General features: G+C 55.2%; 2 protein-coding genes and 1 non-coding gene across 36 annotated transcripts; 2 read left to right on the top strand and 1 right to left on the bottom strand.

Moving 5' to 3' along the window:
* The first annotated feature begins 355 nt into the window (after window positions 1-355).
* Window positions 356-12,542, top strand: ATXN2L (ataxin 2 like). Of its 33 annotated transcripts, XM_040973111.1 has the most exons (24): window positions 356-932; window positions 2,328-2,364; window positions 2,549-2,605; window positions 2,693-2,764; window positions 3,008-3,158; window positions 3,503-3,627; window positions 4,387-4,478; window positions 5,292-5,492; window positions 6,071-6,246; window positions 6,384-6,494; window positions 7,669-7,863; window positions 7,943-8,014; window positions 8,189-8,259; window positions 8,719-9,014; window positions 9,096-9,165; window positions 9,429-9,575; window positions 9,698-9,770; window positions 9,863-10,050; window positions 10,390-10,519; window positions 10,614-10,735; window positions 10,875-11,087; window positions 11,253-11,442; window positions 11,646-11,804; window positions 12,385-12,542. In XM_040973111.1, exons 1-23 carry the CDS (start codon window positions 637-639, stop codon window positions 11,798-11,800), a joined length of 3,240 nt encoding a protein of 1,079 aa, XP_040829045.1. In that variant the 5' UTR covers window positions 356-636; the 3' UTR covers window positions 11,801-11,804; window positions 12,385-12,542. The 33 variants fall into 33 exon arrangements, with proteins under 33 accessions (XP_040829045.1, XP_040829048.1, XP_040829049.1 ...); XM_040973114.1 differs by lacking the exon at window positions 11,646-11,804 and having other exon boundaries at window positions 7,651-7,863; window positions 10,872-11,087; window positions 11,253-11,496; window positions 12,055-12,542; XM_040973115.1 differs by lacking the exon at window positions 11,646-11,804 and having other exon boundaries at window positions 7,651-7,863; window positions 11,253-11,496; window positions 12,032-12,542.
* A 1,483-nt stretch (window positions 12,543-14,025) lies between these two features.
* Window positions 14,026-17,074, bottom strand: TUFM (Tu translation elongation factor, mitochondrial). 2 transcript variants are annotated; one of them, XM_040973143.1, is made up of 10 exons: window positions 16,965-17,074; window positions 16,650-16,844; window positions 16,166-16,332; window positions 15,935-16,039; window positions 15,675-15,839; window positions 15,448-15,580; window positions 15,328-15,360; window positions 15,006-15,157; window positions 14,780-14,899; window positions 14,026-14,372 (listed from the first exon to the last, which is right to left on the bottom strand). In XM_040973143.1, the coding sequence occupies exons 1-10, from the start codon at window positions 17,008-17,010 to the stop codon at window positions 14,199-14,201; spliced, it is 1,290 nt and encodes a 429-aa protein (XP_040829077.1). In that variant the 5' UTR covers window positions 17,011-17,074; the 3' UTR covers window positions 14,026-14,198. The 2 variants fall into 2 exon arrangements, with proteins under 2 accessions (XP_040829077.1, XP_040829076.1); XM_040973142.1 differs by having other exon boundaries at window positions 15,256-15,360; window positions 16,965-17,073.
* Window positions 17,075-23,630: 6,556 nt separating this feature from the next.
* On the top strand, window positions 23,631-23,742 carry LOC121152084. The gene has a single exon (XR_005883221.1). It is a non-coding gene; the product is annotated as a U6 spliceosomal RNA (small nuclear RNA).
* Window positions 23,743-26,125: the final 2,383 nt, after the last annotated feature.

Genomic DNA, 26,125 nt, shown 5'->3' on the forward strand with positions numbered 1-26,125 from the left:
CGGACGCACCTCACGCTGGGGGCGCGCTTTAACTCACGTTGCTGCGGAGGCATCCCGACGTGACGCCGGCGGCGGAGGCGGGGCGGCCGGATCTTGCTCGCGGCTTCTTGGGCTCCTCCCCCCCACCCCCGGCGCCTCACACGCTCATTGTGAGGCGACTGCAGCCGCCTGCCTGTCAAGCGCGTTGAGACCTAGAGACCTTAAATCCTCGGGACGCGGGAGTGCCAGCCCGCGCTGCCCACGCTGCCCGCTTCTCCCGGGAGCACCCGCCCGCCCGCGCCGCCGCCGCCGCAGCCGCTCCCTCCCCCGCCGGGCGCTCCTCCCTCTTCCTCCCGGCGCGGACACGCGCGCGCGCACGCGCACTCGCGCCAGGCCGGCTCGCGCCCTCGCGTTTCGCTCCGGCCCGCGAGACCCCCCTCCCCTTCCGCCTCGCGGCGCTTCCTCGCGCCGCCGTCTTCTCCAGCCGCCCCCGGCACCGCGGGGCCTCCCCCACCCCCCGGCCCGGCCGCCAACGGCGGGTCCCCCCCTCCCAGCTTACCGCGCTCTCCCGCCGGGGGGCCCAGCCCCGGCTCCCCCCTCTCTCTCTCTCTCTCCCCTCCCTTCCCTTTAATTCCCCCCCTTCCGGACGCTGCCATCATGCTGAAGCCTCAGCCGCCACAACAGACTTCTCAGCCCCAGCAGCCGCCGCCCCCCGCGCCGCAGGCCGTGGCCCGCCGGCCTCCCGGGGGCACGAGCCCACCCAACGGCGGCCTCCCGGGGCCGCTGGCCGCCGCCTCGACTCCCCCAGGGCCTCCCGCGGCCGCTTCCCCCTGCCTGGGGCCTGCGGCGGCTGCCGGCGGCGGGCTCCGCCGGGGGGCTGAAGGCATCCTGGCGCCACAGCAGCAGCAGCAGCACCCGGAGAGGTCGGGGGCAGGCGCCATCGGCAGCGCCAGGTGAGCCGAGGGCTGCTGCGGGCGGAGGCTCGGGCCTCAGCCGGCCACCTTTGGGGTGCGCGGGGAAGGGGGCGGGAACCCCTTCGGGTCCCCCAGCTGGCCTGGGGAGTGGAGGGGGGGGACTGTGGAAAGGCTCGTGGGCGGCCAGCGGGGCCTTGTGACGGCCATGTCCAGCCCCGAGGGCCCCAGGCAGTACACGGAGCCCAGGCCCCGAGGGGAGGCGGGGCGCATCCCGCCGGCGCCGCCGGAACGGGTCCCGGGATGGGGGGGGGACACGAGCAGGGGATGGGGTCCCCGGCTCCATTAGCACGGAGGGTCTCGCGGTCCCCGGCTCCAGCCAATGGGGAGTCAGCTGCGGGAAGGGGTCCCCGGCCGGAGCCAATGGAGGGGGGCGCGCGGCCCACAGTTGGACCAATGGAAAGGGAGGGACTTGGAAGCGGGTTGCTACCTCCCCGTTCCCGGGCTGGCCAGTAGGAGGGGAGCGGGGCGGGCGGGGGCCGGGAGGAGGGACTGCGGCCCGGACGGGCGGACGTGCGCGCGGCTGCGGCGGCCCCTGACCCCGGCCCTCGCGCGGCCCGGTGGCATTGGGGCCAGGGCCGAGAGGGCGTGGAGCGGCTCCCGCGGGGCCCGCGGCTCCGGAGCACACGCCCTGCTCCGGCCCGTGTGTGCGCGTGTTCGTGGAACCGGGGTGACGGTACACGCAGGCGCAGTGCGCTCTCGCGGGCGGGGGCAGGCCTTGAGGCGGCCTGTGGGTCTGAGTGCGCAGGCGCAGACCGGGCGAGGCCTCCTGGCGGATGGCTTCTGCGGCTGCGCCGTCCCCCAGCCCCGCCAACGGCCCCCTCATCGCCGCCCTCCTCTACCGCGGGTTACATCAGCCATCGAGGAGCAGTGTTACCTGGCCACTGGTGACGCCCGCAGAGTGGGTATCGGGCTGAATGGAGGACGAGGCTGAGGGGGGAGGGCCAGCCCGGCCTCCCCGGGTGTGGGCTGTGAGGTTGCTGAACCTGATTCTTACCTCTTGGGAATAGAGTGCCTGAAGTAGGTAGCTGGGGATCCGTGCTTCCAAGGCTTTCACCTGCACCTCTGTGGTGGGCTGTCCAGCGCAGTGGCGTTGACCTGTTGGAAGCCTGCAGCTTCCCCCCACCCCCCGAGAAAGTGGGAATCTTGTGTCGCATTGGAATTTAGAGTGAAGTGACAGCTGCTGCTGAGCGGGGTCCTCTTCACTGGCATCAGGAAGGAAAGTGTTGAGTGGCAGTTTGGAAGCTCTGTTGATTGACTGGCTGGTACCCTCAATCAGAACCTTCCCAGTACTTGGTTCTAGCATGTATCGGTCGTTGGTGGTGTATAGGGGATTCAGCATTGCAGTAACACGTGTCCTGTTTCCTTCTCTTACAGGGGCCAGAGCACAGGGAAGGGGCCTCCACAGTCACCCGTGAGTGCCTTTTCCTCCCAGTAGAAAAAGGGGACCTCAAAAACAGCTTCTTGGGATTTTGGGGAAGAGTCAGTGCAGAAATGGTCAAATGGACACAGGGAGGGCTAAGTGGGCAGCAATAGAATGTGGCAGTTTAGAAGGCAAGCTGTCAACTGGCTGCTCCCTGACATCTCCATCCTGACAGGTGTTTGAAGGTGTTTATAACAATTCGAGGATGCTGCATTTCCTTACTGCTGTTGTGGTAAGTGGGGACATAGCCACAAGCAATTTGAGGAATGTGAGGGGTCTGTTTTCTGGGGCACACTTTTTAGTTCTTTATCCCTCTTAGGGCTCCACTTGTGATGTCAAAGTGAAAAATGGCACCACCTATGAGGGTATCTTCAAGACTCTGAGCTCCAAGGTCAGTGTACTCAAATCGTCAGCTTTGGGAGTTACAGGACAGAGGATGAGGAGATGGAAGTTGAGGGTGTGGACCGGGTGGCAGTGGTGTTCACAGCCCTGGCCGAGGACTTTAAGTTTCAGGCTTTGGTTGACACTGAGGAGTGGATTCACGGAAAAACATTGCTGGGGAAGTAGTCCTCTTTCTGCCTTCACCATTCTTGACACTGAATTCCTGACTTCGGGGGGGTTGGGGCTTCTGTAGTTTGAACTAGCCGTGGATGCTGTGCACCGGAAGGTATCTGAGCCAGCAGGTGGTCCCCGGCGGGAGGATATTGTGGACACGATGGTGTTCAAGCCGAGTGATGTCATGCTCGTCCACTTCCGAAATGTTGACTTCAATTATGCTACTAAAGGTTGGTGAGGGGCCGTGGGGGGGAGGGGTGCAGGGAGACATGTTGGCTGGATTTTTTTTTTCTCCTCCTTTACCACCTTTTTCTCTGGGGGAGATGGCTGGAATGATGCCTAATACACAATTAGGTGGATTCTGGCTTGTTCATCACCTTTTCCCCTATTTAATTTTTAATTCTTATTCCTCACGAACTATTAATACCAAGTTTTTTGTTTTTTATTGTTGGTGGATTTTGTTTTTCATTTGGTTTGGTTTGGTTTTTGTTTTTACATTGTGTTCCTGAAATAAAGGAGTAGGAAAAGCTTAGAAATTTCATCTGACTCCTGATTTCAACTCTGCCCCCCCCAGACAAGTTCACTGATTCCGCCATTGCCATGAACTCGAAGGTGAATGGGGAACACAAAGAGAAGGTGCTGCAGCGCTGGGAAGGGGGTGACAGCAACAGTGATGACTACGACCTCGAGTCTGACATGGTATGAGGCCCTTCCCCAGAGCGGGCAGTCAGGGTGTGGGGTGTGGACAGGCCCACTCGTGCCCAGAGCATTCTTGGGCACAAGGGTGGTTGCCTGTTCGTGGACAGTCAGGTATCCAATGAAAAGGAACAGGAAACAGTAGAGCATAGAAACCTGTTCTCTTACCCTTATAAGCGAACAGCTGCTGGCGTTTATTTCCTGCCAGTCGTCTTTGCAGTCTTAACTGTAGACCAGATTGCCACTGTGGAGGCCCCTTGGATGTACTGAAAAATTTCTCAGATGTATTTATGCTTTGATGTTTGTGCAAGACTTTGACTTTCTGTATGAGTTTTCATATTGATATGTAGGTCTAGCTTATTAGCTTTAGTGTACTCTTTTATTTTGGTACATGTGTGCTCATGTATATATGCACCTCATTGAATTTGTCTTATGGACTTAACTGATGTGTGTTATTTGCCTCTGTTTTGCTTAGAAAGGGTGCCTCATTGAACTTGTAGCGCATGTATTCCCCATGTACGTGGGCCAGGACGCCTCCAAAGTACAGCTCCATGAGACTTGCTAGGCTTTAGGATTTGTCAGTTTTATTGGTTAGTGCCACTTTGTGCTGCACATACCTGGTTCTAGTGGGTCGAATGCCCACCAGTGGCGCCTCTGCTTTCCCGTTGTTGGTTTGCTCACATTTTAAAATCTTTAACCTAGTGAGAGGGGAATGACATGTCATTTGTTGCTTTTAAATATTTTCCCTCCCCCTTCCCCTAGTCCAATGGGTGGGACCCCAATGAAATGTTCAAGTTCAATGAGGAGAACTACGGTGTGAAGACCACCTACGATAGTAGTTTGTCTTCTTACACGTGAGTGTCTTGGTGCTTCCCAGGTGGCGCGGTGTGGGGTGCTGGGTCAGTCCCAGAAGGCCGAGCTTTAGGTGGGACAGACGTAGTCTGCTCATGCTTTTCTGGGGATCCAGGTTGCCCTTCCCCCATTCCTGGTATGCTTTGTAAACTGCCCCTTCAAGGTTTTCTGATTCCAGCTTGCTCGTATGGGTTCGTCCACCCATACCTTTCCTCTAGAACTTTTATTTACTTATTTATTTTTATTTCAACTTATTTTTAATGTTTGTTCCATAGGTGGGAATTGCAGACCCATGCAGGTCTCTGGGTGGAACAGTCTAGAAGGATTTTATATACATGCATTTGGACTGGGCCTCTACCTTGGTGGTTTAAGATGCTCCTCCCCCCACTGGAGGACCTGAGTCTGGGTCACAATTCGCACTTCCAACTTCCTTCCGACATAGACACCAGGAAGCAGTGGTGATGGCTCAGGCCGTTTGGCTTCTGCCATCCTTCAGAAGGCCTGGGTTGACTTCATGTTCCTGGCTTCCACCTTGGCCCAGCAATGGCCTGGTCAGGCATTTGCAGGGGGGCTCACCAGTGGATCAGAGCATGTTCTCTGTCTCTTGCCTGTTGGATAAATAAAAAGCAAAATATTCAAGTATCTTAATTGCTGTAGATTTAGAGACCTGCTTGGAGCTCTGCCTGGGACCCACTAGATATTGATTTAAATGTTGGCTGGCTTGCAAAGGGAGTACGCGTGTACCTCAGTTGGTTACAGGACTGATGAAAGTGTTTCTCGACTTTTGTCCTTGGCATTGGGATGGTGTTGGTCAGGGTGCCCTTGGAAAAGGACAATTCGGAAGAGTTCCGGCAGCGGGAGCTGCGTGCGGCCCAGCTGGCAAGAGAGATTGAGGCGAGCCCCCAGTACCGCCTGCGGATCGCCATGGAGAATGACGACGGGCGCACCGAGGAGGAGAAACATAGTGCTGTGCAGCGGCAGGGCTCTGGGAGAGAGAGTCCCAGCTTGGCAGCCAGGTGACCGCGGGTGGCAGGCATGGTGCTGCTGGGTGTCCCCAAGGGTCCGCTTTGGGTCTTGTGTCTGTGAGATCTAGGTTAAAGCATCGATATTCCCAGGTTCTAGATTTAGGGGGCTGAAACCTAGAGAACATTGTGGCTTGATGAAAATGAGCAGAGCTTTTGAAGCTTGTAGATTTAGGGTGGCAAATCTTTTCTGAATCACAGCATATATTTCTGTGTATTTGTTCATGTTGTAGGTAAACCTTTTTTCCTTAGAAAACTGAAAGCAGGCTGTAAATGATGTGTATCTGACCGAAGTTGTGCTTTGAAGTATATAATACCACCTTAGCCTTTCTCGTGGGTTAGTAGTGGTAGCATTGTGCTGTACTGGCCAGCTTGGTTGGGTCAAGGGTGGGGTAGGGTAGAAGCTATAAGCCAACAGAACTTTTAGCTGGGACAGGCATTCAGGTGGGAGGGACAGTGAAGGAAGCTAGAGCCAGGCAGTTGGCGAGAACAGCAAGGCCTTGAGAAGACAGGCTTCGTGTTTCCAGAATCTGTGTTGTGGCTGCCCAGCCTTACTTGAGCTCTTTCCCCAGGGAGGGGAAGTATATCCCCCTGCCTCAGCGCGTTCGGGAAGGTCCCCGGGGAGGAGTTCGCTGTAGCAGTTCTCGGGGTGGCCGGCCTGGCCTTAGCTCCTTGCCACCTCGTGGCCCTCACCATCTTGACAGTAGCAGCCCTGGCCCAGGTGCTGAGGCACGTGGTATCAATGGAGGTGAGTTAGGGAGCCAGCTGGTGAGGGGCAGGGGTGGTAATGAAAAAGGTTTCGGAGGTGCATTGCTGGTAATGCAGTAGCTGGGGCTCTGCTTCTTACTGATTTTTTTTTTTTTTCATTTAAAAATATGAATACAGGCCCTTCCCGCATGTCCCCTAAGGCCCAGAGGCCTCTGAGAGGCGCCAAGGCTCTGTCTTCACCCAGCAGCAGGCCTTCTGGAGAGGCGTCCCTTCCCTCTCCCCCTACAGGTAAGCCTGCACAGTGCAAGTGTGTCTCTGCTGCCCAGGAGATGCCTGGCTTCCTGGTGTAGGGTTTAAAGGCTTGGAGTTTGTCCTTTTTTGGACTATAATTGCTCAGTTTTCTTAGGGCTGAAATCCTAGTGTAGCAAGTTATGATGCATCTGACTGACAGATGTCTTGTTTAGATTTGAAGTTGTTGCCAACGTTTTAGTTGTTTGAAAGACCTTCCACCTCCTGATTGGCTATCACAGCCAGGATTGAGCCAGGACAAAAACAGAACTTTCCTCTGAGTCTCCCATGTGGGTGCAGGCACACAAGCACTTGGGCCTCTAGCTGGCGGTCATGGGGGTGCCAGTAGTGTAGGTGGCAGCTTTAGCCACTATGCCACGGCATCGGCCCTGGTTGACAACATTTTAAAACAAGAGAACTCGGAGGTTTTCTGATAACTTCCTTTAAAAGATCAGAAGTTCTGCCAACACCAAGCTTGCTTTACTCTGGGTCTCTTGTTGGTTAGTCAGTAGCTACTGTTGTCTGAACATTGCAGTGGTTCACGGAGCTCAAAGGCCCTTCGCTTGGGTTACTGCCTTGGGAATAGTAATTGGGTGAATTCACACGGTGTTCATGGTAATCCTAGGATGGCTTTTTCTGAAAGAAGGTCTTCCATCTGCTGGTTCACTCCCCCAAATGGCCGCAACAGCCAGAGCTGAACTATTTGAAGCCAGGAGCAGCTTCTGGGTCTCCTGCATGGATGCAGAGAGCTAGATTGGAAGTGGACCATAACAGGACTCAAATTGGTGCCTGTATGGGATGCTGACACCACAAGTTGAAGCTTAACCTACTGTGCCATGGTACCAACCCTACTTCATTTTTTATTTTGAAAGGCAGAATTTACAGAGACAAATGGCCAAAGCTGGGCTGTCCCTGAGCTTCTGACAGCTTAGGGCTGCTTGTCTCCCACATGGGCACAGGGCCCAAGTACCTGGGCCATCCTCTGATGCTTTCCCAGGAGCATTAGCAAGGAGCTGGATGGGAAGTAGAGCATACAGGACCCAAATTGGTGCCCAAATGTGATGCTGGCACTACATGCTGAGGCTTAACCTATGCCCCAACAATAGCTCTGTACTCATTGTTCACTGCTTACTGACCAGCAGTAACCATTGTGCAGCTCCCCCTTTTCTTCCAGTGGGCCGGATGTACCCGCCACGTTCTCCCAAGTCTGCTGCACCTGCCCCCATCTCCGCGTCCTGTCCAGAGCCACCCATCGGTTCAGCAGTGGCAGCCTCTTCAGCCTCCATCCCTGTGACATCATCGGTCACAGATCCTACAGTGGGCTCCGTCTCCCCAGCTTCTCCAAAGATCTCCCTGGCTCCTACCGATGGTAAGGGCCGGGGGCTAGGGAGCTGCGAGCATGCATAGTGTGACTGCAGACATGACCCAGCTTCTCTCTCCTCGCTCAGTAAAAGAACTGTCAACCAAGGAACCTGGCAGAGCTCTGGAGCCCCAGGAACTGGCCCGAATAACTGGGAAAGGTGGGTGTGGCTGCTGTCAGAGCCCAATGCCTCTTTGCTTTGGAAGTGCAGTTCGGTTGGGAAGATGGTTGGGATTCAGAAGCAGGCAGTGCTGCTAGCTGTTTGCTTTCTTGGGATTCTCAAGAACTGCTGTCAGCTGTTTCATGTTGTACCTTCTTTGCTGTTTTTTCAAAGTCCCTGGACTTCAGAATGAACAAAAGCGGTTTCAACTGGAAGAACTGCGAAAGTTTGGGGCCCAGTTTAAGGTGAGAAAAGGAGAATGAACTGGGCTTGTTAGATTATAGGGGTGTAGGGGTGTACATGAGTACTAGGGCGTGGATGCTTGGTGCAACAGTTAAGTTGAGGGAGTGCTGGTTAAAGTCTTGGTTCCTGCACTTGGTTCACTCCAGCTTTCTGCTAACGCACACCCTGGGAGGCAGCAGGTGATGGCTTAGGTATTGGGATCCCTGCCAGCCATGTGGGAGACCTAGATTGAGTTCTGGGCTCCTAGCTTCAACCTGGACCAGCCCTGTCCTTTGCAGGCTTTTGTGTGGTGAACCAACAAATAGAAGATTGAGATCTCTGTAATCTGTTTTTTCTTCTTTCAAATAAATGAATATAACTTGTTTGACGCAAGTAGGTGAGGTAGAGTTGCTGAGCCTTGAGCAGGGGAGCCAGGCAGACCTGGAGTCCTGACATCATTGCACATGCTCATCTCCTTCCAGCTTCAGTCCAGCAGCTCCCCTGATACCAGCCTGGATGCCTTTCCCCCTCGGATCTTAAAGGAGGAGGCCAAAGGGAAGGAGAAGGAGGTGGACGGTCTGTTGGCCTCCGAGCCCCTGGGTTCTCCGGTCTCCTCCAAGACGGAGGCGGTGTTGGATAAAGAGGATAAGGCATCCCTGGCAGCGGCAGGGGGCACTGAGGGGCCGGAGCAGCCCCAGCCGTCCTGTCCGAGCCAAACTGGCAGCCCCCCTGTGGGCCTCCTGAAGGGAGACGACAAGGATGAGGGCCCCGTTGCTGAGTAAGTGGGAGCAGCCCTGGAGACATGGGTGTTGGGTGATAAGGGGACAAGCCACAGGATTTACTTTGCTCTCTCTCATAGACAAGTAAAGAAATCAACGTTGAACCCCAATGCCAAGGAGTTCAATCCTACAAAGCCTCTTCTATCTGTGGTGAGAGGGGGAGAGTTGGCTTTTTGTGTGGGAGGTGGGAGGTACTGTGGAGAACTCCTGGCCCCGGGGCCGTGCATGGGCAAAGAAACATGTGCTGCTTAGAAGCATGTGGTGCTGGATAAGCCACTGGACCTCTGCTTCCTCTTCCTCACCTGTAATTTAAGACTTATCTTGGGGCTTGATGTGCCACTCAGAGCAGTCTGCAAGTACTATCTGTGTAGTTGGGGGTGGAGCAGAAATAAAACCTCCCTTGTCTCCTACAGAACAAATCCACCAGTACCCCGACTTCTCCGGGGCCCCGAACTCACTCAACTCCCTCCATCCCGGTGCTGACAGCAGGCCAGAGTGGGCTCTACAGCCCCCAGTACATCTCCTACATACCTCAGATTCACATGGGACCAGCTGTGCAGGCAGGAGACGATGGCACCTTGGGGCAGAGGTGGGGGGTTCGGTTGACCTGGCTGATGGACCAGGTCAGGCCTGTTGGGCTTTTGCACGCATGTCATTGGTCCGCCTCTCTTTGCATCTTTAGGCACCCCAGATGTATCCATATCCTGTATCTAATTCAGTGCCTGGACAGCAGGGCAAGTACCGGGGAGCCAAAGGTGAGCCAGGACTGCAGGAGTTATAGGGGTACTGCATGTGTGCCCCCCAGCAAGTGGATCTTGAGCTCTGCACATTTGTTGTTCCCCTCCAGGCTCTCTGCCCCCACAGCGCTCGGACCAACACCAGCCAGCATCAGCCCCTCCCATGATGCAGGCTGCTGCTGCTGCAGGCCCACCTCTGGTGGCTGCCACACCGTATTCTTCCTACATCCCCTACAACCCCCAGCAATTCCCAGGACAGCCTGCTATGATGCAACCCATGGCCCACTACCCCTCACAGGTGACTGCAAGCCCAGAGGAAGCTCCATCCCCACCCCCAGGACTTCGAGCTGGGCAGGGAGGCATGCAGTGTTGGAGTGCTGGCTGGGAAAGGAGTTGTACTGGTGGACTTGGGCTGACTTCTTGGCTCTGTTGGGCCCAGGTTGAGGCGCTGGGCACCTGAACCTTGGCCTTTCTGTGCAGTTCAGCTCGGGTGGAATCTGCTTGCTGGGTTTTAGTATGAGCGTTCAGTAAATAAGGTCACGGGGCCCAACCCCAGGCAGTGTTGTGCCCACATGGCCCAGCTTAGGAAGACATGCCTCCCCAGCCTGCTTGGCTGACCCCTTCTTTCTTCCCCTAGCCCGTCTTTGCCCCCATGCTTCAAAGCAATCCACGCATGCTGACGTCGGGTAGCCATCCCCAGGCCATTGTGTCATCCTCTACCCCTCAGTACCCTTCTGCAGAGCAGCCCACCCCCCAAGCCCTTTATGGTGAGTTCTGTCGTGTCTGCTCCCCTGCTCTGGACCATGTCCTTCGGCCCCTTCTGGCGGGCTCAGGATGGATTCGCCCTTCTTCCCGCTCCAGCCACTGTTCACCAGTCCTACCCGCACCATGCCACACAGCTCCACGCCCACCAACCACAGCCGGCAACCACGCCTACCGGGAGCCAGCCGCAGTCACAGCATGCGGCCCCCAGTCCTGTTCAGGTGCCTGCCATCAGGGATCTCCTGGCTGGGACAGGAGTGGTGATGAGGAGGAGGGCTAGAGGAGGGTGATTGTCCACTGAGGACAGCTGACCTGAGTTCCTGAGGTGTAACTGGCACTTACCCTTTCTTTCCCCAGCAGCATCAGGCGGGGCAGGCCCCACACCTGGGCAGTGGACAGCCTCAACAGAACCTGTACCACCCAGGGGCCCTGACAGGCACGCCACCCTCTCTGCCCCCGGGCCCATCTGCCCAGTCCCCTCAGAGCAGCTTCCCCCAGCCAGCCGCTGTGTACGCCATCCATCCCCACCAGCAGCTGCCCCACGGCTTCACCAATATGGCCCATGTTACCCAGGTAAGAGTCCACAGGGGAACCCTGCTTGGAGTCCTGAGGACACCCACTCGTCCTCGGTCCCTGGTGCCACCCTGGCAGCAGCAGTGCCCCCGGCCCTGGGTTCCTGAAAGCCTGTCCACACCCCCAGTGGCTGTGGTACTCGCAGCTCCTTTCTGTTCTCCACAGGCCCATGTCCAAACTGGAATCACAGCAGCCCCGCCCCCTCACCCTGGGGCTCCCCACCCGCCCCAGGTGATGCTGCTGCACCCACCCCAGAGCCATGGGGGGCCCCCCCAAGGCGCAGTGCCCCAGAGTGGGGTGCCTGCACTCTCAGCTTCCACACCCTCACCCTACCCCTACATCGGACACCCCCAAGGTGAGCAGCCTGGCCAGGCGCCTGGATTTCCAGGAGGAGCCGATGACAGGATTCGTGAGTTCTCGTTAGCTGGGGGAATTTGGCATGGAAGAGCTGAGGGGCTGCAGGTGGGGCAGGATGCACGGGTTCTGGGTGGGGAGTGAGGGGTCTTGGAGGCAGGGCTGTCCCACAGGGCGCCCGCCGACCTGCACCTGTCTGTGAAGTATGTAGGGTGGGCAGAAGCCACAGTCGCCGCCGCCAGGGGCTTGCTCCTGGCTCTGTCCTTTGCTTCCCTCCGTCCTCGCTCAGTTGTGATCCAGCAGCCCCCCTCCCCACTGCCTCCCCAGCTCTCAGTGACCCCGACTGTCTCCTGACTTAGCGAGGTAAGGTCAGCGCAGCAGACAGGGCCAGCCTCGGGTGCGGGGGGCTGAGCGAGGGCTCTGGCTTACTGGGCAACAGCGATTGACCTGTGCTGCTGACAGCCCATGAGACACCTTGCGGAGGCCGCTCCTGCCCAAACACCCCGCACACCCCCACCGGACGCATTGGATGAAGGGACAGCTGCTTGGGTTCTAATGCTCCTGCTCTCTTCTCTTTCCCCTCCAACCAGTTCAATCTCATCCCTCCCAGCAGCTCCCCTTCCACCCCCCGGGGAACTGAAGATTGTCCTGGCCGCGACCTGAGACCTCCATGAGTGGAGGGAAGAGTGATCTATGTCTCTTTCCCCCTCCCCCTCCCCGCAGCTCGGACCAGTCCCAGCCCCCCCCAGCCCCCTGTCCCCTGGGGGAGCTGGGGAATTCCTGCCAAGCACCTTGATTGGGAGGGGCTTGAACAGGGCTGGGGTGGGGGGTTCCTGCTCTGCTCTGCCCTGCCCATCCCCACCCTACCTTGCCCTCCCATCCTCTCATCTAGTCCCCCGCTGGAGACGGAAGATCTTTTATTTTCTATTATTTATAACCTCAGACTTGGGCCCCCAGTTCTTTCTTCCCCATTAACTTGAGTGATCTGCGTGAGAGACATACAGACAGATGCCCCACAAGGATGGTTGGACAAGGACTTTTACTTTTTATTACATAAAAATATTAAAAAAATAATAAAAAAAATAAAATTTTAAACTAACTGAACCTGCCTGTGACTTCCTGTAGAGAGGTTACAGTTGTGTGTCAGTATATGCTGTTTATCTCATCACCTTTCCTGTAAAAACAGGTCAGTTCATCTTAATGAGGAAGGGTAGGGGGTCTCCTGATGGGAGTGTTGTGATGCAGGGGTCCTGTTGCCAAAAGCCTACCGGTTTGCCTCAAGGGGCACCCTCACTGCAGGACCCGACTTGGGAGTTGAGCGGTATCTGCCTCAGCACTGAAGGCTGGTATTGGTGCACAGCTTAGTTAGGGCGATATGGGAGAGCCAGCAGAGAATTGGAAGAAGCTAGGAAACTTAACTACTAAATGGGGACTTAACAGTTTGGGAGAATGGCACCGATGTCTGTATCAGACCGAAGTGGGTAGCAAGGCAGGCACTGGGGGCAGTGTGGGGGAGGGGAAGGGCATGTGGAGCCAGAATGGATGCTCTAGGCAGGGATGGCTTGGAAACAGCTGGGAAGAATCCTGCAGGCAGCCTCGAAGCGGTGGCAAGTCTGTGGGGTGACTGCACGACTGGCTGAGTGCTCCTTTAGTGTCAGGGAAGCTTGCAGGTGGCGATTTGCCATCTACCTTTACTGTCTGAGCACAGATCAGGAGATCTGTTTAAAGTGTTGCAAAATCCATCAGGTTAGCTCCCTACAGTTGCTAGGATGTGAACCCCTGAAGGCAGGCTGCAGCTTTGCCTGCTTTTGCTACAACACCAACCCAGAGAAAGTTGTAGAGGAAGCCTTACTCGGGTATAGCTAGGACTGATTATGCTCACCTGCCACCTGGCTGTGCAGTGTGGCGTCAGCATCTACCTTGTAAAGACAACACTATTCCTTGTACGTGTGTATGTAACCAATGTTGGACCCATTCTTCAGCCTCTGACACCTGTTCTTAGAACTGGTGACAGCAGTAGTGAACCATCTAGAGCGTAAAGAATGATGTGACTTACAGTATTTGGTGAGTACTGACTGCATATGTGCTGGGTGCTTCGAGGGCAGGCAATGAACACAGCCCAGCCCCCACCATCACAGCTCAGTGGGGAGCTAACCTAGTTACCGAGTGAAGACCCAACTGTTTCCTTGATAAACTCAACCATTTCCTCCACTGTGACATGTTGCCAGGCCATCTCACGTTGTCAGAGCAGTGATTATGGCTTTATTAAGGATCTGAGAGTAACATGAAGATCTTCCATCTACTGATTCACTCCCTAGCCAGGGCTGGGCTGGGCTAAAGCCAACTCGTAATCAGGCTGCTGTCCAGTGGTTTTTGGAAGTGGATGAGTCGGGATGAGAACCAGTGCCCTGGTGTGGGAGGCCCCAGTGCTGCAAATGGCAGCTTAGCTCACTGCGTAAGGAGCTGCCCAGGAGATGGTCTCAATGCTTGGGAAAAATCCAGGTGCAATGGCTCTGCCCCTGCCCAGGGACTCTGCTCCCTTTGGCACTCTCCCTCACCCTCCATGGGACAGACACAGGCCAACTTACTATTCACAGAACAGTTTATTGGCCCACCTCACCTGGCAGACCCGCCCTCTGGGTAAGTGTCCATAGCTGTGCTCAGCTGGGTCACAGCCTGTACCCACATGGGGCACCAGAAGCAGGAGGGGACACTGGCCAGGGCAGCCCTCAACACGAGCACCAGTGCAGTCCAGACTCAACTCCACTTGAGGTTCTTGTCCTCCTCGGTCATGGCCGGTGTGTCTGTGACCAGGCCCGTGCCGATGGTCCGGTTGCCATCTCGCAAGGTGAAGCGCTGGCCTTTCTCTAAGATCATTGGCTGCCGTAAGATCAAGCTGAGCTTTAGGTCTTCCCCGGGCATGGCCAGCTCCTGGGGAAAAGGGACAGTAACATGCAATTGGTGTTTGCTGTGCAGGGTCACGGTCATAGATCAAGAGGAGAACTGGGGACCACTTGGGCCCAAGATGCACAGCCAGCATGAGGCCAGGGGCCAGGGAACCGTGCTCCTCTGACAGGCATAGCAGAGGGCTGAGGCGGCTCCGGCTGTGCAGGTCTCTCCGTTACAGCACCTGGGCAAGCCCTCGCCAGAGCAACTCTTTGCTGCTACAGCTAAGCTTGTGCGTCCCTTAACCTTAGGCCTCCTGGGTGTGTGCCTACTGGCCAAGACCCACCTCTCTACCACTTCCACAGCAGCAGCGGCCACCACTTTTGTCCCTCCAAAGAAAGCCCAGTGACCAGGCTGCAGCATTGGATTTGGGCATCTCCGCCACCTCATACCTTCCCTGGAGGCAGGATGACCCGACAGGCCATGTCCCAAGTCAGAGAGAACATGACAGGCATGAAGTGGGACACGAAGGGTTTGTGGCGGCCACCTTCCTCCTTGCTGAGGATGTAAACCTGCAAGTGGGAGCAATGAGGAAGCGATCGGCCGCAGCTGGCAGCACAGCACCACCTCCCTGCAGGGTCCAGCTCAGCCCTGGGAGTCACCGGCCGGCGCCCTCACCTGCGCTTCCACCTTTTGGTGGGGCTGGATGGAACCCGGCTTGGCCATGACCAAACCGCGCCTCAAGTCCTCTCGCTTCAGGCCCCGGACCAGGGCCCCGAGGTTGTCCCCTGCTTCTGCCCTCTCGAGGCTCTTGTGAAACATCTCAATGCCTAGAGAAAGGGGAGGGGGAGGAGAAGGAAGATTGAGGGGCTCAAGGGAGTGACTCACACTGAGGTTAGCCACAGGGCCCCACACGTGCCAGCCATACCTGTCACTACACTGCGGAGGCTCTTGCTGTGTCCAAGAAACTCACACTCGTCCCCCTTCTTCAGGATGCCACGCTCCAACGTCCCCGTCACAACCGTGCCCCGGCCTGAGGGACGGCCAGGACGAGATGTCAGCGTGCCTGGGGCTCAGCTCCCAACGCAGATGGGGGGGCATGGCCAACCCAGGTCCTCACCAGGGATGGAGTAGACAGACTCGATGGGCAGCAGAAAAGGCTTCTCCAGATCACGGGTGGGTACAGGGATGTAGGTGTCCACGGCATCCAGCAGCTTCTGCACGGACTTGACGCCCAGCTCCGGGTCCCGCTGCTGTGGAGGGATGGGCACAGAGGGCGCACAGTCACACACTGTGTTCTCGCCATAGGCAGCGGAGCAGGGCTCAGGGTGCCTGGCCGGCCTTCACCTCGAGGGCACAGAGCGCAGAGCCCACGATGACAGGGGTCTCCTCCCCTTTATAGCCAAACTCGGTGAGCAGCTCCCGGATCTCCAGCTCCACCAGCTCCACCATCTCCGAGTCCTGGACGGCGTCGGCCTTGTTCACGTACACCACGATGTGCTCCACCCCGATCTGGCCCGTGGGGAAAGAACAGTGTCCAGGGCCGCCCCACCACTCCTACCACCACCACTAGCTCTGCCTCTGCATCCACCAAGCTCGCAGCATACCTGTTTGGCCAGCAGCAGGTGCTCGCGGGTCTGGGGCATGGGGCCATCATTGGCTGCCACCACCAGGATGCAGCCGTCCAGGGGGGCAGTGCCAGTGATCATGTTCTGGGAAAGAGAATGGCAACGGGTAGCCCCTCCTCTGCACCCCACATCCCCTGCCTGCAACGCCTGGACACTTCCACCACACCACCGTCACCCCAGCATCTTGTCAGGACTGCATTCACCCCTCACCTTGACATAATCTGCGTGCCCCGGGCAGTCCGTGTGGGCATAGTGGCGGGCAGCCGTGCTGTACTCCACATGGGCTGCGTTGATGGTGATGCCCCTGGCGCGCTCCTCGGGGGCGTTGTCAATCTCCTCGTACTTCTTGAACTTGGCCCCGCCTCCCTCAGCCAGAACTAGAGGAGGGAAGGGCAGGGCTGCAGCTCAGGGTTCCTGGTTCCCACGCTCCCCGGCTCTGCTCCTCCCACCCTCATGCAGGACTGGGATGAAAAGGAAACCCAGCCGCCACCTGCTAGCCAGAGCTAAGGGGAGTGCCCTGGAACCTGACCTTGCAGAACATTCTCCAAAAGAGACCACTCAGGACACTCCAACCCCTCCAGCCAAGTCATGCACCACAAAACTGCATTTTCGTGCCGCCCACCCTTGCTGACGCCCAGGTCTCCCCCAAGCCCGGTGTCCAACAAGCCGCAGCCCCCGCCCCAGGCCCGCTCACTCTTGGTGATGGCCGCGGTCAGTGTGGTCTTGCCGTGATCCACATGCCCGATGGTCCCCACGTTTACGTGGGGCTTGTCGCGCACGTACGCCTTCTTGGCCTCCACCGCCAGGCCGCGGCACAACACCGGCCATGCCCGGGCCTGCAGTGGCCGCAACAGACCCTGCAGGAACGGGGTCTGGCTGGCGCCGAGACCTGCCAAGACACACCACACGGGATCGGGAGTGAGGGCGTGCATGGCGCCCGATCCCGGTCACCCGCACCCGCTCCTCCCGCGTGCTCCCCGCCCGCCATCGCCCTTCCTCAGCCCCTCACCACTGAAGCGGGGTGTCGCGCGCAGCAGGGCAGCGGCGGCCGCCATGGTGCTCGGCCTCGCGCCCCCGGGGATACCGGCGCCCGGAAAGCCCGCGCGTGCGCGTGCAGGCGAGAAAGGACACTCGCGGCAGAGAGCCGCTTCCGGCGGAAGTGACTGGAGGGCGCCTCTAGCCCTTAGTTGTCTATGGCCATTTCCACCGATTTCCGGGTATGCGGCCGAACCCACGCCTGTTCTCCCGGTTGGCGCCAAAGGGTGGGGAGCGATGTGAAGCGTCCCAGGAAGCCCTGGCGCCGCGAGGCGTCATGGGAGTTGTAGTTCCCAGGGTGGCGGTTCTGGGTTCTTGTTCTGGGAGTTCAGGAGGGAATGCAGCGCGGGCCGGCGCCGACTGGCTGACGAATTGCCCTAACCCCAGCCGTTTCGCTCTGGCTTACCTGGAGTCCGACTCCCTCCGCAGGTCTTGTTATATGGCCCCTGTGCCGCAGGCCGGCCCTGACCCCTCTTAAAGAGTGAGACCCAAGCGTGATCTGTCTCTGCCTAGCCTTTGCTTTCTTTTTAAACATTTATTTCATTTTTATCGGAAAGGCAGATATACAGAGAGGAGAAACAGAAAAGAACATCTTTCATCTTTCGTCCACTGGTTCACTCCCCAAGTGGCTGCAAAGGCCGGAGCTGAGCTGATCTGAAGCCAGGAGCCAGGAGCTTCTTCCAGGTCTCCCAGATGGGTGCAGGGTCCCAAGGCTTTGGGACATTCTCCACCGCCCTCCCAGGCCACAAGCAGAAAGCTGGATGGGATGTGGATTAGAACCGGTGCCCATATGGGATCCTGGCGCTTGCAAGATGACTTCAGCTGCTAGGCTACCACACCAAGCCCTAGTCTTTGCTTTCTTAGCTGTAAAATAGGGATGACTTCTGCCCGCGAGAGAAAAAGAGCTAGGTAGCAGTGGGCTTCCAGGGAGCTCCAGGCCGCCAAGTCCTTGGCCCCTCCAAGACCTGCTGTTAGGGACAGAACCTCCAAGCCAAACAAGAGGCTGGCCTCCCACCCCGGGGCATCTCCCACCGCCTCCCAAGGAGCCATGTCCACCCCATAGTGAGGGCTTCTGCTTCAGGGTGCCTTAGCCAGTCTGTCCTGCTCCCTCCATGACAGTCTGCACCAGTGAGGGCAGCAGGAAAGTGTGCTGGGGTTATGAAGGAGGCTTGGTGTCTGCAGCAGTCATCCCATCTGAGGTTCTGTGGGGCAGGGACAGCTGCCTAGCCCTAGTCCTGCCTCAGTTGTCCACAGCGCCGGCTCACACTGAATTCCCCCTGCGTGCTCGGGCCTTCCCCCAGCCCCTATTTTACAGGTGAGAAAACAGTATTTCAGATTGCAACAAGCAGGCACCAACCCCTGCGTGGTGCCATAGCTACCTAACCCTAACCCTTTATGCGCTTGCGCAAATCCTGGACATGTATCCTAAGATGTGAGTGCCCACTAGCAAGAGAGGGAGATCTTCCAGCTGCAGCCTCACTCCCCAAATGGCCAAAGCAGTCAAGAGTTGGGCCAATCTGAAGCTGGGAGCCAAGAGCTTCTTCCAGGCCTCCCACACATGATGCAGGAACCCAAGGAACTGGGCCATCCTCTGCTGTTTTCCCAGGCCACAAGCAGGGAGTGGCTCTGAAAGGGAGCAGCTGGGATTCAAACCCGTGCCTAAACGGAATGCCAGTGCTGCAGGTAAAGGACTAGCCTGCTACACCATAGCACCGGCTGGCTTTATGTATTTAAATGTGTTCATCTGAAGAAAAAAAAAACTGGTGTGAATACATTTTAAGTTTAGACAGTGAACCAGCTGAAAGAGCATTCTGTGGCAGATATCATGGGTAGAGTGAATCCGCAGAACTGCTTGGGCAGGTGGTACAGTGGATCTAGTTGGAGCAACACAGCACTCGAGAGGAGTCTTCAGGGAGGGTAATCTTCTAGAACTGTTGACTGTACTTACCCTGTGAGCCAGGCAGCCAGGAGTCTTGGCTTAGCGGATCTGACACAGGCTGGGGTGAGCAGCAGGGGGAACGAGGCAGCTGACAGAACTAGCCTGGAGAAGCCTCCTTCAGCCACTGTCGCCAAACCCTGGTGCCAAGACTTGGACTTCATCTGCAGCTGTAAGTGCCCTTCCTGCACCCACCAGCCCAGCACCAGGTGCTTTCAAGGCCTCCCTGAGACATGGCGCTCTGGACCCCTAGGTTGTAGGTGAATGCTCTTGTATCCCACCCAGCTGGCTGCTGTTCTAACTTTGGTGTTGGCGAGTAGCAGCAAATCTCCCCACATGTGTTTCCAAAATCTGGGCCCGACATGGTGGCCTAGCGGCTAAAGTCCTTGCCTTGCATGCGCCAGGATCCATAGGGGCACAGGTTCTAATCCCAGCAGCCCCGCTTCTCATCCAGCTCCCTGCCTGTGGCCTTCTTTCCGGGTCTCCCACATGGGTACAGGGTCCCAGAGCATTAGGCCGTCCTTGACTGCTTTCCCAGGCCACAGGCAGGGAGCTAGATGGGAAATGCAGCCGCCGGGATTAGAACCTGCGCACATGGGATCCTGGTGCGTTCAAGCAAGGACTTTAACCACTACGCTATCGCGTCAGGCCCAATAATTTTTTAAAAGTTGCTTTTGAGCTCAAATCCCTTTCCCCCAGTGATGATCATCCTGTTACACATTTTTAAAATACTTTACTCACCTGATAGGATGAATGACAGCTGTTAGATTTACCTGTTACCCAAAAAGAGAAAGTATTAGCCTAGTACAAGCAAGCCCTTATTAAATAATGGGAAGTCCTCTCCGGGGCCTTCCCTCAGCATAATGGAGAGGTAGAGAGAAAAGCAGGAGCCACTGGGATGAATAGGCCCGGATGAAAAAGGAACCCAAAGAAGCAGGCGAGCAAAGACGCATGCAGGAGCCTTTTATATATGCACATACAATCTAACTGCCACTGGGCTCTCCCTTCCCCCTCCCCAAGCTCCCTCCCCTCCAGGTTCATAATCTGTGTCCTTTGTGAATTTTCCCAAGTCCATCATGCTTCCCACTGGAGTTCATAGACAGTACCAGTAACAGCGATAAAGGGGACACTGACCATCTCAGGTGATTATAAACAATCAGCCTCTTATGGATGGCTGATTAATGAATTACATCACAAGTTCTTGTTACATAAAGTACAGGTAAGGATGAAGTGACAGAGTAACATAGAGTAAGATTCACGTATAATGTCTCTAGATTTGACAGCATATTATATGAGAACAAGCATATTATATCTGACCTTTTGGGATTGGCTCATTTCCCTTAGCATAATGGTCTCTAGTTTGGCCCATTTGGCCACAAAGTAATACATTTCTTTTTTTTTTTTTTTTTAATCGCTGAGTAGTACTCCGTAGTATAGATGAATCAGTCTCTTTATCCAGTCCTCCGTTGATGGGCATTTAGCTTCCTGCGATTGTTGATTGTGCTGCAATGAACATTGGGGTGCATGTTGCTTTGCAGTATAACAAGTCTTTTGGATATATTCCTAGAAGTGGTGTTTCTGGGTCATATGGCAGGTGAATGTTTAATTGCCTAAGTCTTCTCCATACTGCCTTCCCTAATGGCTGCACTAGCCTGCATTCCCGCCAGCAGTGGAGTAGGCTTCCTTTTTCTCCGCAACTTCGCCAGCAGGTGTTGTTGGTAGTTTTCTGTATGTGGGCAATTCTTTCTGGCGTTAAGTGGAACCTTAGTGTTGTTTTTATTTGAATTTTCCTTATTGCCAGAGCTTGAACACTTTTTCATGCATTTGTTAGCCATTTGAATTTGTCCCTTGGTAAAGCGTCTGCCCATTTCTTGACCGGTTTGTTTGTTTTGATGTTATTGTTTCTCTGGAGTTCTTTGTGTTTCCTGGAAATTATCCCTTTTTCCTTGCCTTCGTTTGTGGGGAGCTTGATTACAATGTATCTGGTCTTTGGGGTCCAATCTCTTTCCTTCTTGAATTTGGATTGCTTTCATCTTCTCTGAATTTGGGAAGTTCTCCTTCACAATTTCATTGAACACCTCCTGAAATCCTGACTCTCTTTCCACACCTTCCGGAATTCCTATAATTCTGATACTTGAGTTTGTGGTGGTGTCCTTGATTTTTTGTCTAGATTTCTTGGTTTTGATCAGATTTTTTCCCAGGTGTTTTCTTTGTTCTGTGTTCTCAATCTGGTTACCTTCTACGTCTGAAATTCTCGCCTCTGCAGCGTTCATTCCGCTGGTCAAGCTTGCCATCCTTTTTTCCAGTTGTGAAATACTGTGTTGGACCTGCGCCATTTCTTTTATATAATCAAGTCTGAATTCCCCGTACTCTTCCCACTGCTTCGCTTGGTTTCTGAGGAATTTAAGCATTATTCTTTTAAATTCCGCATCCGATACTTCCTCAGTGTCTTCATCTTGCAACTCTGAGACTGAGACTGTTTTTCGGTCATTTTGGGGAGGAATGCTGGCTCTTTCCTCTGGATAATCATTTTTTCTGATACTTCTCCGCATCGCGTTGTGTTTTCTTGTTGTTTTGAAATTGTAGCCTCTGGTGTGCTTTTGAGGGTTTCTGGGACCAATGTGTGTATCTGTTGCTCTGTGGGTTGCTGGGGCCCGTCAGTCGGCCAGGTTCCGGGGGTGTTTGTCAGCTGCTGCCACCTTGTGGACCACCGGTGCTTTCTCACTCCTCAGCAGTCACGTTTCCCAGTCTCAGGCGGATAAGGGGCTTTGTGCAGGTTCTTTCTTGGTGCCTCCGCAGCCTCTGCTTGCTGTGCAGTTGCCTAGAGCGGGTACGGTGCAGCCACTGCCACTCGGTGTGCAGACAGCAGCGTGGTTCTCCGCGCTCTGTGGGGCACCGCGCCTTCTGCAGCCTCCAAAAGGCAAGCGATGGTGGGGAAGTGGGTGGCTTTGTTCGCCCCGGGATTTGTACCTCCAGGCCGGGTATTGGTGTGGCGCTGGCAGAGTCTGAGTCCGTGAGAAAAACTTCTGAGCCCGGGGGCCCTTGTGTCTCTGTTGGGGGAGAGGGGGGCGATTCAGGCGTCCCTCTGGGCGGCTCAGGCCCGAGTGCCCTTGGGTAGGGGGAGGTTAGGGGCTTGCTCCGCGCGCCTCTGACCAGCACACTTCACTTCCCAACTACCTACCCTTTCCCCAAAGGCGTTCCCTGCTCTGGGAGAGGTTGCTCCGCACTGCGCCCCCGCAGTTCTCCGGCGGGATTTTTTTTTTTAATCCCACCAGTGTCCTGATCTAAGAGTCTTTCTGCTTCCCTCCGTCTCTTATGGGTCAGCTAAAGCTCCCGCCGACTTCTTCCCTTCGTGGATTTGCGACTTACCAGGTTTCGAGTCTGTATGGTCCGGGTGGTCTCCGCCTCCGGCAGCTCTGGGTGCACGTTGCCAGCCGTTGCCGTCTGGAGCGTCTTGAGGATTTTTGCCTCCCCGAGTTGCTGTTCTGCCTGTGTGAATCTTTTTGGTCCCAGGCAGCTTCGGACACCTTTCCCTGCAATTCTTACACTTCTTGCTCTCTCCACTGCTTAATTCTGTCCCTCTCTCTTTGCACTCTCAGCTACACAAACCGTGCGCGGTTAGCCATCTTGTTCCGAATCCGCAGGAGACCTTTGTCCTCTCCTAAAGCGCGGGAACGCTCTTGTTCTAGGAGAACAAATGTCGGCCCGAGCGCGTCATTGGCCCGCCAGGGCGCGTCATTGGTCCGCCAGGGCGCGTCATTGGTCCGCCAGGGCGCGTCATTGGTCCGCCAGGGTGCCATGGTGACGTGCCGGATCTACACCTCTGGTCGGGCCAGAGATTGGTCTGATGCATAGGGTCCCTGCTCTGTAGCCGCGGTAACCATCAACAGCATGGAGAGCAAAGAAGAGGCAGAGAGAGTGAACATTTCGATTCACTGGTTTTCTCCCCAGCTGGCTATAGCAGCTGGGACTGCACTAGACGGGGCTGTAGCCAAGAACTCCATCCTGGTCTCTCATGTGAGTTACCTACGAGAGGATCCCCATCAGAGTTGTCAACTGAGTCCTGGCTACTCTGCTTCCCATTCAACTCCCTGCTAATACCCTGACAATGAGCCTTCAAAACATAAATAAATCGGGCTGCTTCGTTGTGGCTTAGCATGTGAAGCTACCAGCTAACAATGTGCACCTCACACGGGCACCAGTTTGAGTCCTGCATGCTCCACCTCCCATCCAGCTCACTGCTAATGCACCTGGGAAAGCAGCAGAGGATGGGATAAGTGCCTGGGCTCCCATCACTCACATGGCAGACACAGAAGAAGCTCCTGGCTTCAGACCTGCCCAGCCGCAGCCATTACAGACATTTGGGGAATAAACCAATAAATGGGAAATCTCTCTGTAAATCTGCCTTTTCAATAAATAAATGCATCTTTAACAAAAAATCATTTCAAAAATATGCATCAAATGTATTTCCCCTCAGTGACCACTCATTACACTTAGAATAAAACTCAGACTCTTAATTTTAGTATCACAGTGGTGGTAGGTTAACTGTATCTTGATAAAGCTGTATTTATAAACATTATAGGGAGGCCAGTGTTGTGGTGTGGTGGGTCAAGCCACTGCTTAAGCACCAGCATCCCACCTGGACACCAGTCTGAGTCCCAGCTGTTTCATTTCTTTTTTTGTTTTTTAAGATTCATTTTTGTGGTGCTCACTTCGGCAGCACATATACTAAAATTGGAACAATACAATACAGAGAAGATTAGCATGGCCCCTGCATGAGGATGACACGCAAATTCGTGAAGCATTCCATATTTTTAAACAGCAACAGAGCGAGGAGAGACACTTAGAAACTTTTTATTATTTTTTAAAGATGTATTCCATTTTTATTTGAACAGTCAGATATACAAAGAGGAGTAGAGACAGAGAGGAAGATCCTCTGCCTGATGGTTCACTCCCCAAGTGGCCACAATGACCAGAGCTGAGCCGATCTGAAGCCAGGAGCCAGGAATTTCTTCCAGGTCTCCCACACAGGTACAGGATCCCAAGGCCTTAGGCCATCCTTGACTGCTTTCCCAGACACAAGCAGAGAGCTGGATGGGAAGTGGAGCTGCCGGGATTAGAACCGGTGTCCATATGGGATCCTGGAGCGTTCAAGGTGAGGACTTTAGCTGCTGGGCCACTGTGCTGGACCCTGGAAAGTCAGATTTACAGAGAGGAGAGAAGAAAGAAACATCTTCCATCTGTTGGTTCACTCCCCAAGCAGCTGCAATGTGGAGCGGAGCAGATCTGAAGCCAGGAACCAGGAGCTTCTTTGGGGTCTCCTATGTGGGCACAGGGTCCCAAGGCTTGGGACCCCAATTTTCCAGGCCATAAGCAGAGAGTTGGATGAGAAGTGGAGCAGCCAGGATACAAACCAGCGTTCATATGGGATCCTAGCACAAGCAAGGCAAGGACTTTGGCCACTAGGTTACTGCACTGGCCCTGGAATGTCTATTTCTGCCTTTCAAATAAATAATACATGCATTAAGAAAGGACACTAGCTGATGTGGGCCAGTCTGTATGCGGCTTTTGCAGGGGGCTGCCCCACCCTCCTGCTTGTGTTCAGAGTCCCAAGAACACCTTGGAGTACAGGTGGGTGCTGCTCTTGGGAATCAGTCCCAAATCAACCAAGTGAAGAGACACACAGGCTGAGTGTCCCCGGTGCCCTCCCAGCCCACTAAGGCACTTTGCAGGCTGGGACAGTCATGGAGCAACAGTGGTCCCAGTGCATACGGAGGTTTCATTGTTGAAGCAGGATTGGATTAAAACATTCATTAAGGGGGCTGGCGTTGTGGCTCAGTAAGCTTCTGTCTGCAGTGCCAGCATCTGGTATGAGTGCCAGCTGGAGTTCTTGCTCCACTCGCAACCCAGCATTCCTCCTGAAGTACCTGGGAAAGCACCCAAAGGTGGTACATGTGCTTGGGCCCATGCACCTACATAGAAGACTCAAATGGTATTCCAGGATCCTGGCTTTGGCCTAGCCCAGCCAGCCCCAGCCCCTGCAGCCACGTGGGGAATGGCTATAACTCTTTCAAATAAGTAAATCTTTTTTGAAAGGCAGATTTACAGAGAGAAGGGGAGACAGATCTCCCATCTGCTGATTTGCTCCCCAAATAGTTGCAATGGCCACAGCTGAGCTGATCCCAAGTCAGGAGCCAGGAGCTTCTTCAGGTCTCCCACGGGAGTAGAGGGTTCCAAAGCTTTGGGCCGTCCTGGACTGTTTTCCCAGGACACAAAGCAGGGAGCAGCATGGAAAGTGGAGCAGCTAGGATACGAACCAGTGCCCACATAGGATCCCAGCACAGGCAAAGTGAGGACTTTAGCTAATAGGCTGATGGCGCAGGGGAGGGGTTATATTTTGAACCTCTGGCATCAGGCATGCCTGGAGTGCTGAAAACTCATTGAGCCAATAAACTCATTTCCACATACGCTGAAGCTGGGGTTGCCCTCACTGGTAGTGGGAAACACCTTGGACACTACACCGTGTGTCTCAGCAAGTAGCTTTTTTTTTTTTAAATTGGAAAGTCAGATATACAGAGAGGAGAAACAAGAAGATCTTCCATCTGATGATTCACTCCCCAAATGACCACAACAGGCAGAGCTGAGCTGATCCAAAGCCAGGAATCAGGAGTCTCATCCGGGTCTCTCTCGCAGGTGCAGGGTCCCACGGCTTTGAGCTGTCTTCGACTACTTTCTGAGACCACACGCAGGGAGCTGGATGGGAAGCAGGGCGGTTGGGGCAGATCCCGGAACATTCAAAGCGAGAACTTTAGCTGCTACTCCATCATGCCAAGCCCTGACCAGAACCTTAACAACTAGACCAAATGCTTGGCCCCAAGCCAGCACTCTTGCATGGGCTTGGCTACAGCTCCACCTCTTAGATGTCTGGTGCCTGGTGGATATTTCTTAATCCAGTCTGCTAGTTATGGGGACCTCAGAAAAGTGGCCTGCTCCTTCTATGAGAGTCATTGAGCTATTAGGATTTAAGTTGGGCGTTATACAAACAGATGGGAGTCAGCATCCCATAAGGGCACCAGTTCATGTCCCAGTTACTCCATTTCCCATTCAGCTCCCTGATTATGTTCTGGGAAGGAAGGAGAGGACGGCCCAAAGCCTAGGAACCACATAGGAGACTCAGAAAAAGCTCCTGGCTTCGCATC

The sequence above is a fragment of the Ochotona curzoniae genome, unplaced genomic scaffold (genome assembly GCF_017591425.1).
Source record: "Ochotona curzoniae isolate NIBS_2020 unplaced genomic scaffold, NIBS_Ocur_1.0 contig_2321, whole genome shotgun sequence".
Taxonomy (NCBI): domain Eukaryota; kingdom Metazoa; phylum Chordata; class Mammalia; order Lagomorpha; family Ochotonidae; genus Ochotona; species Ochotona curzoniae.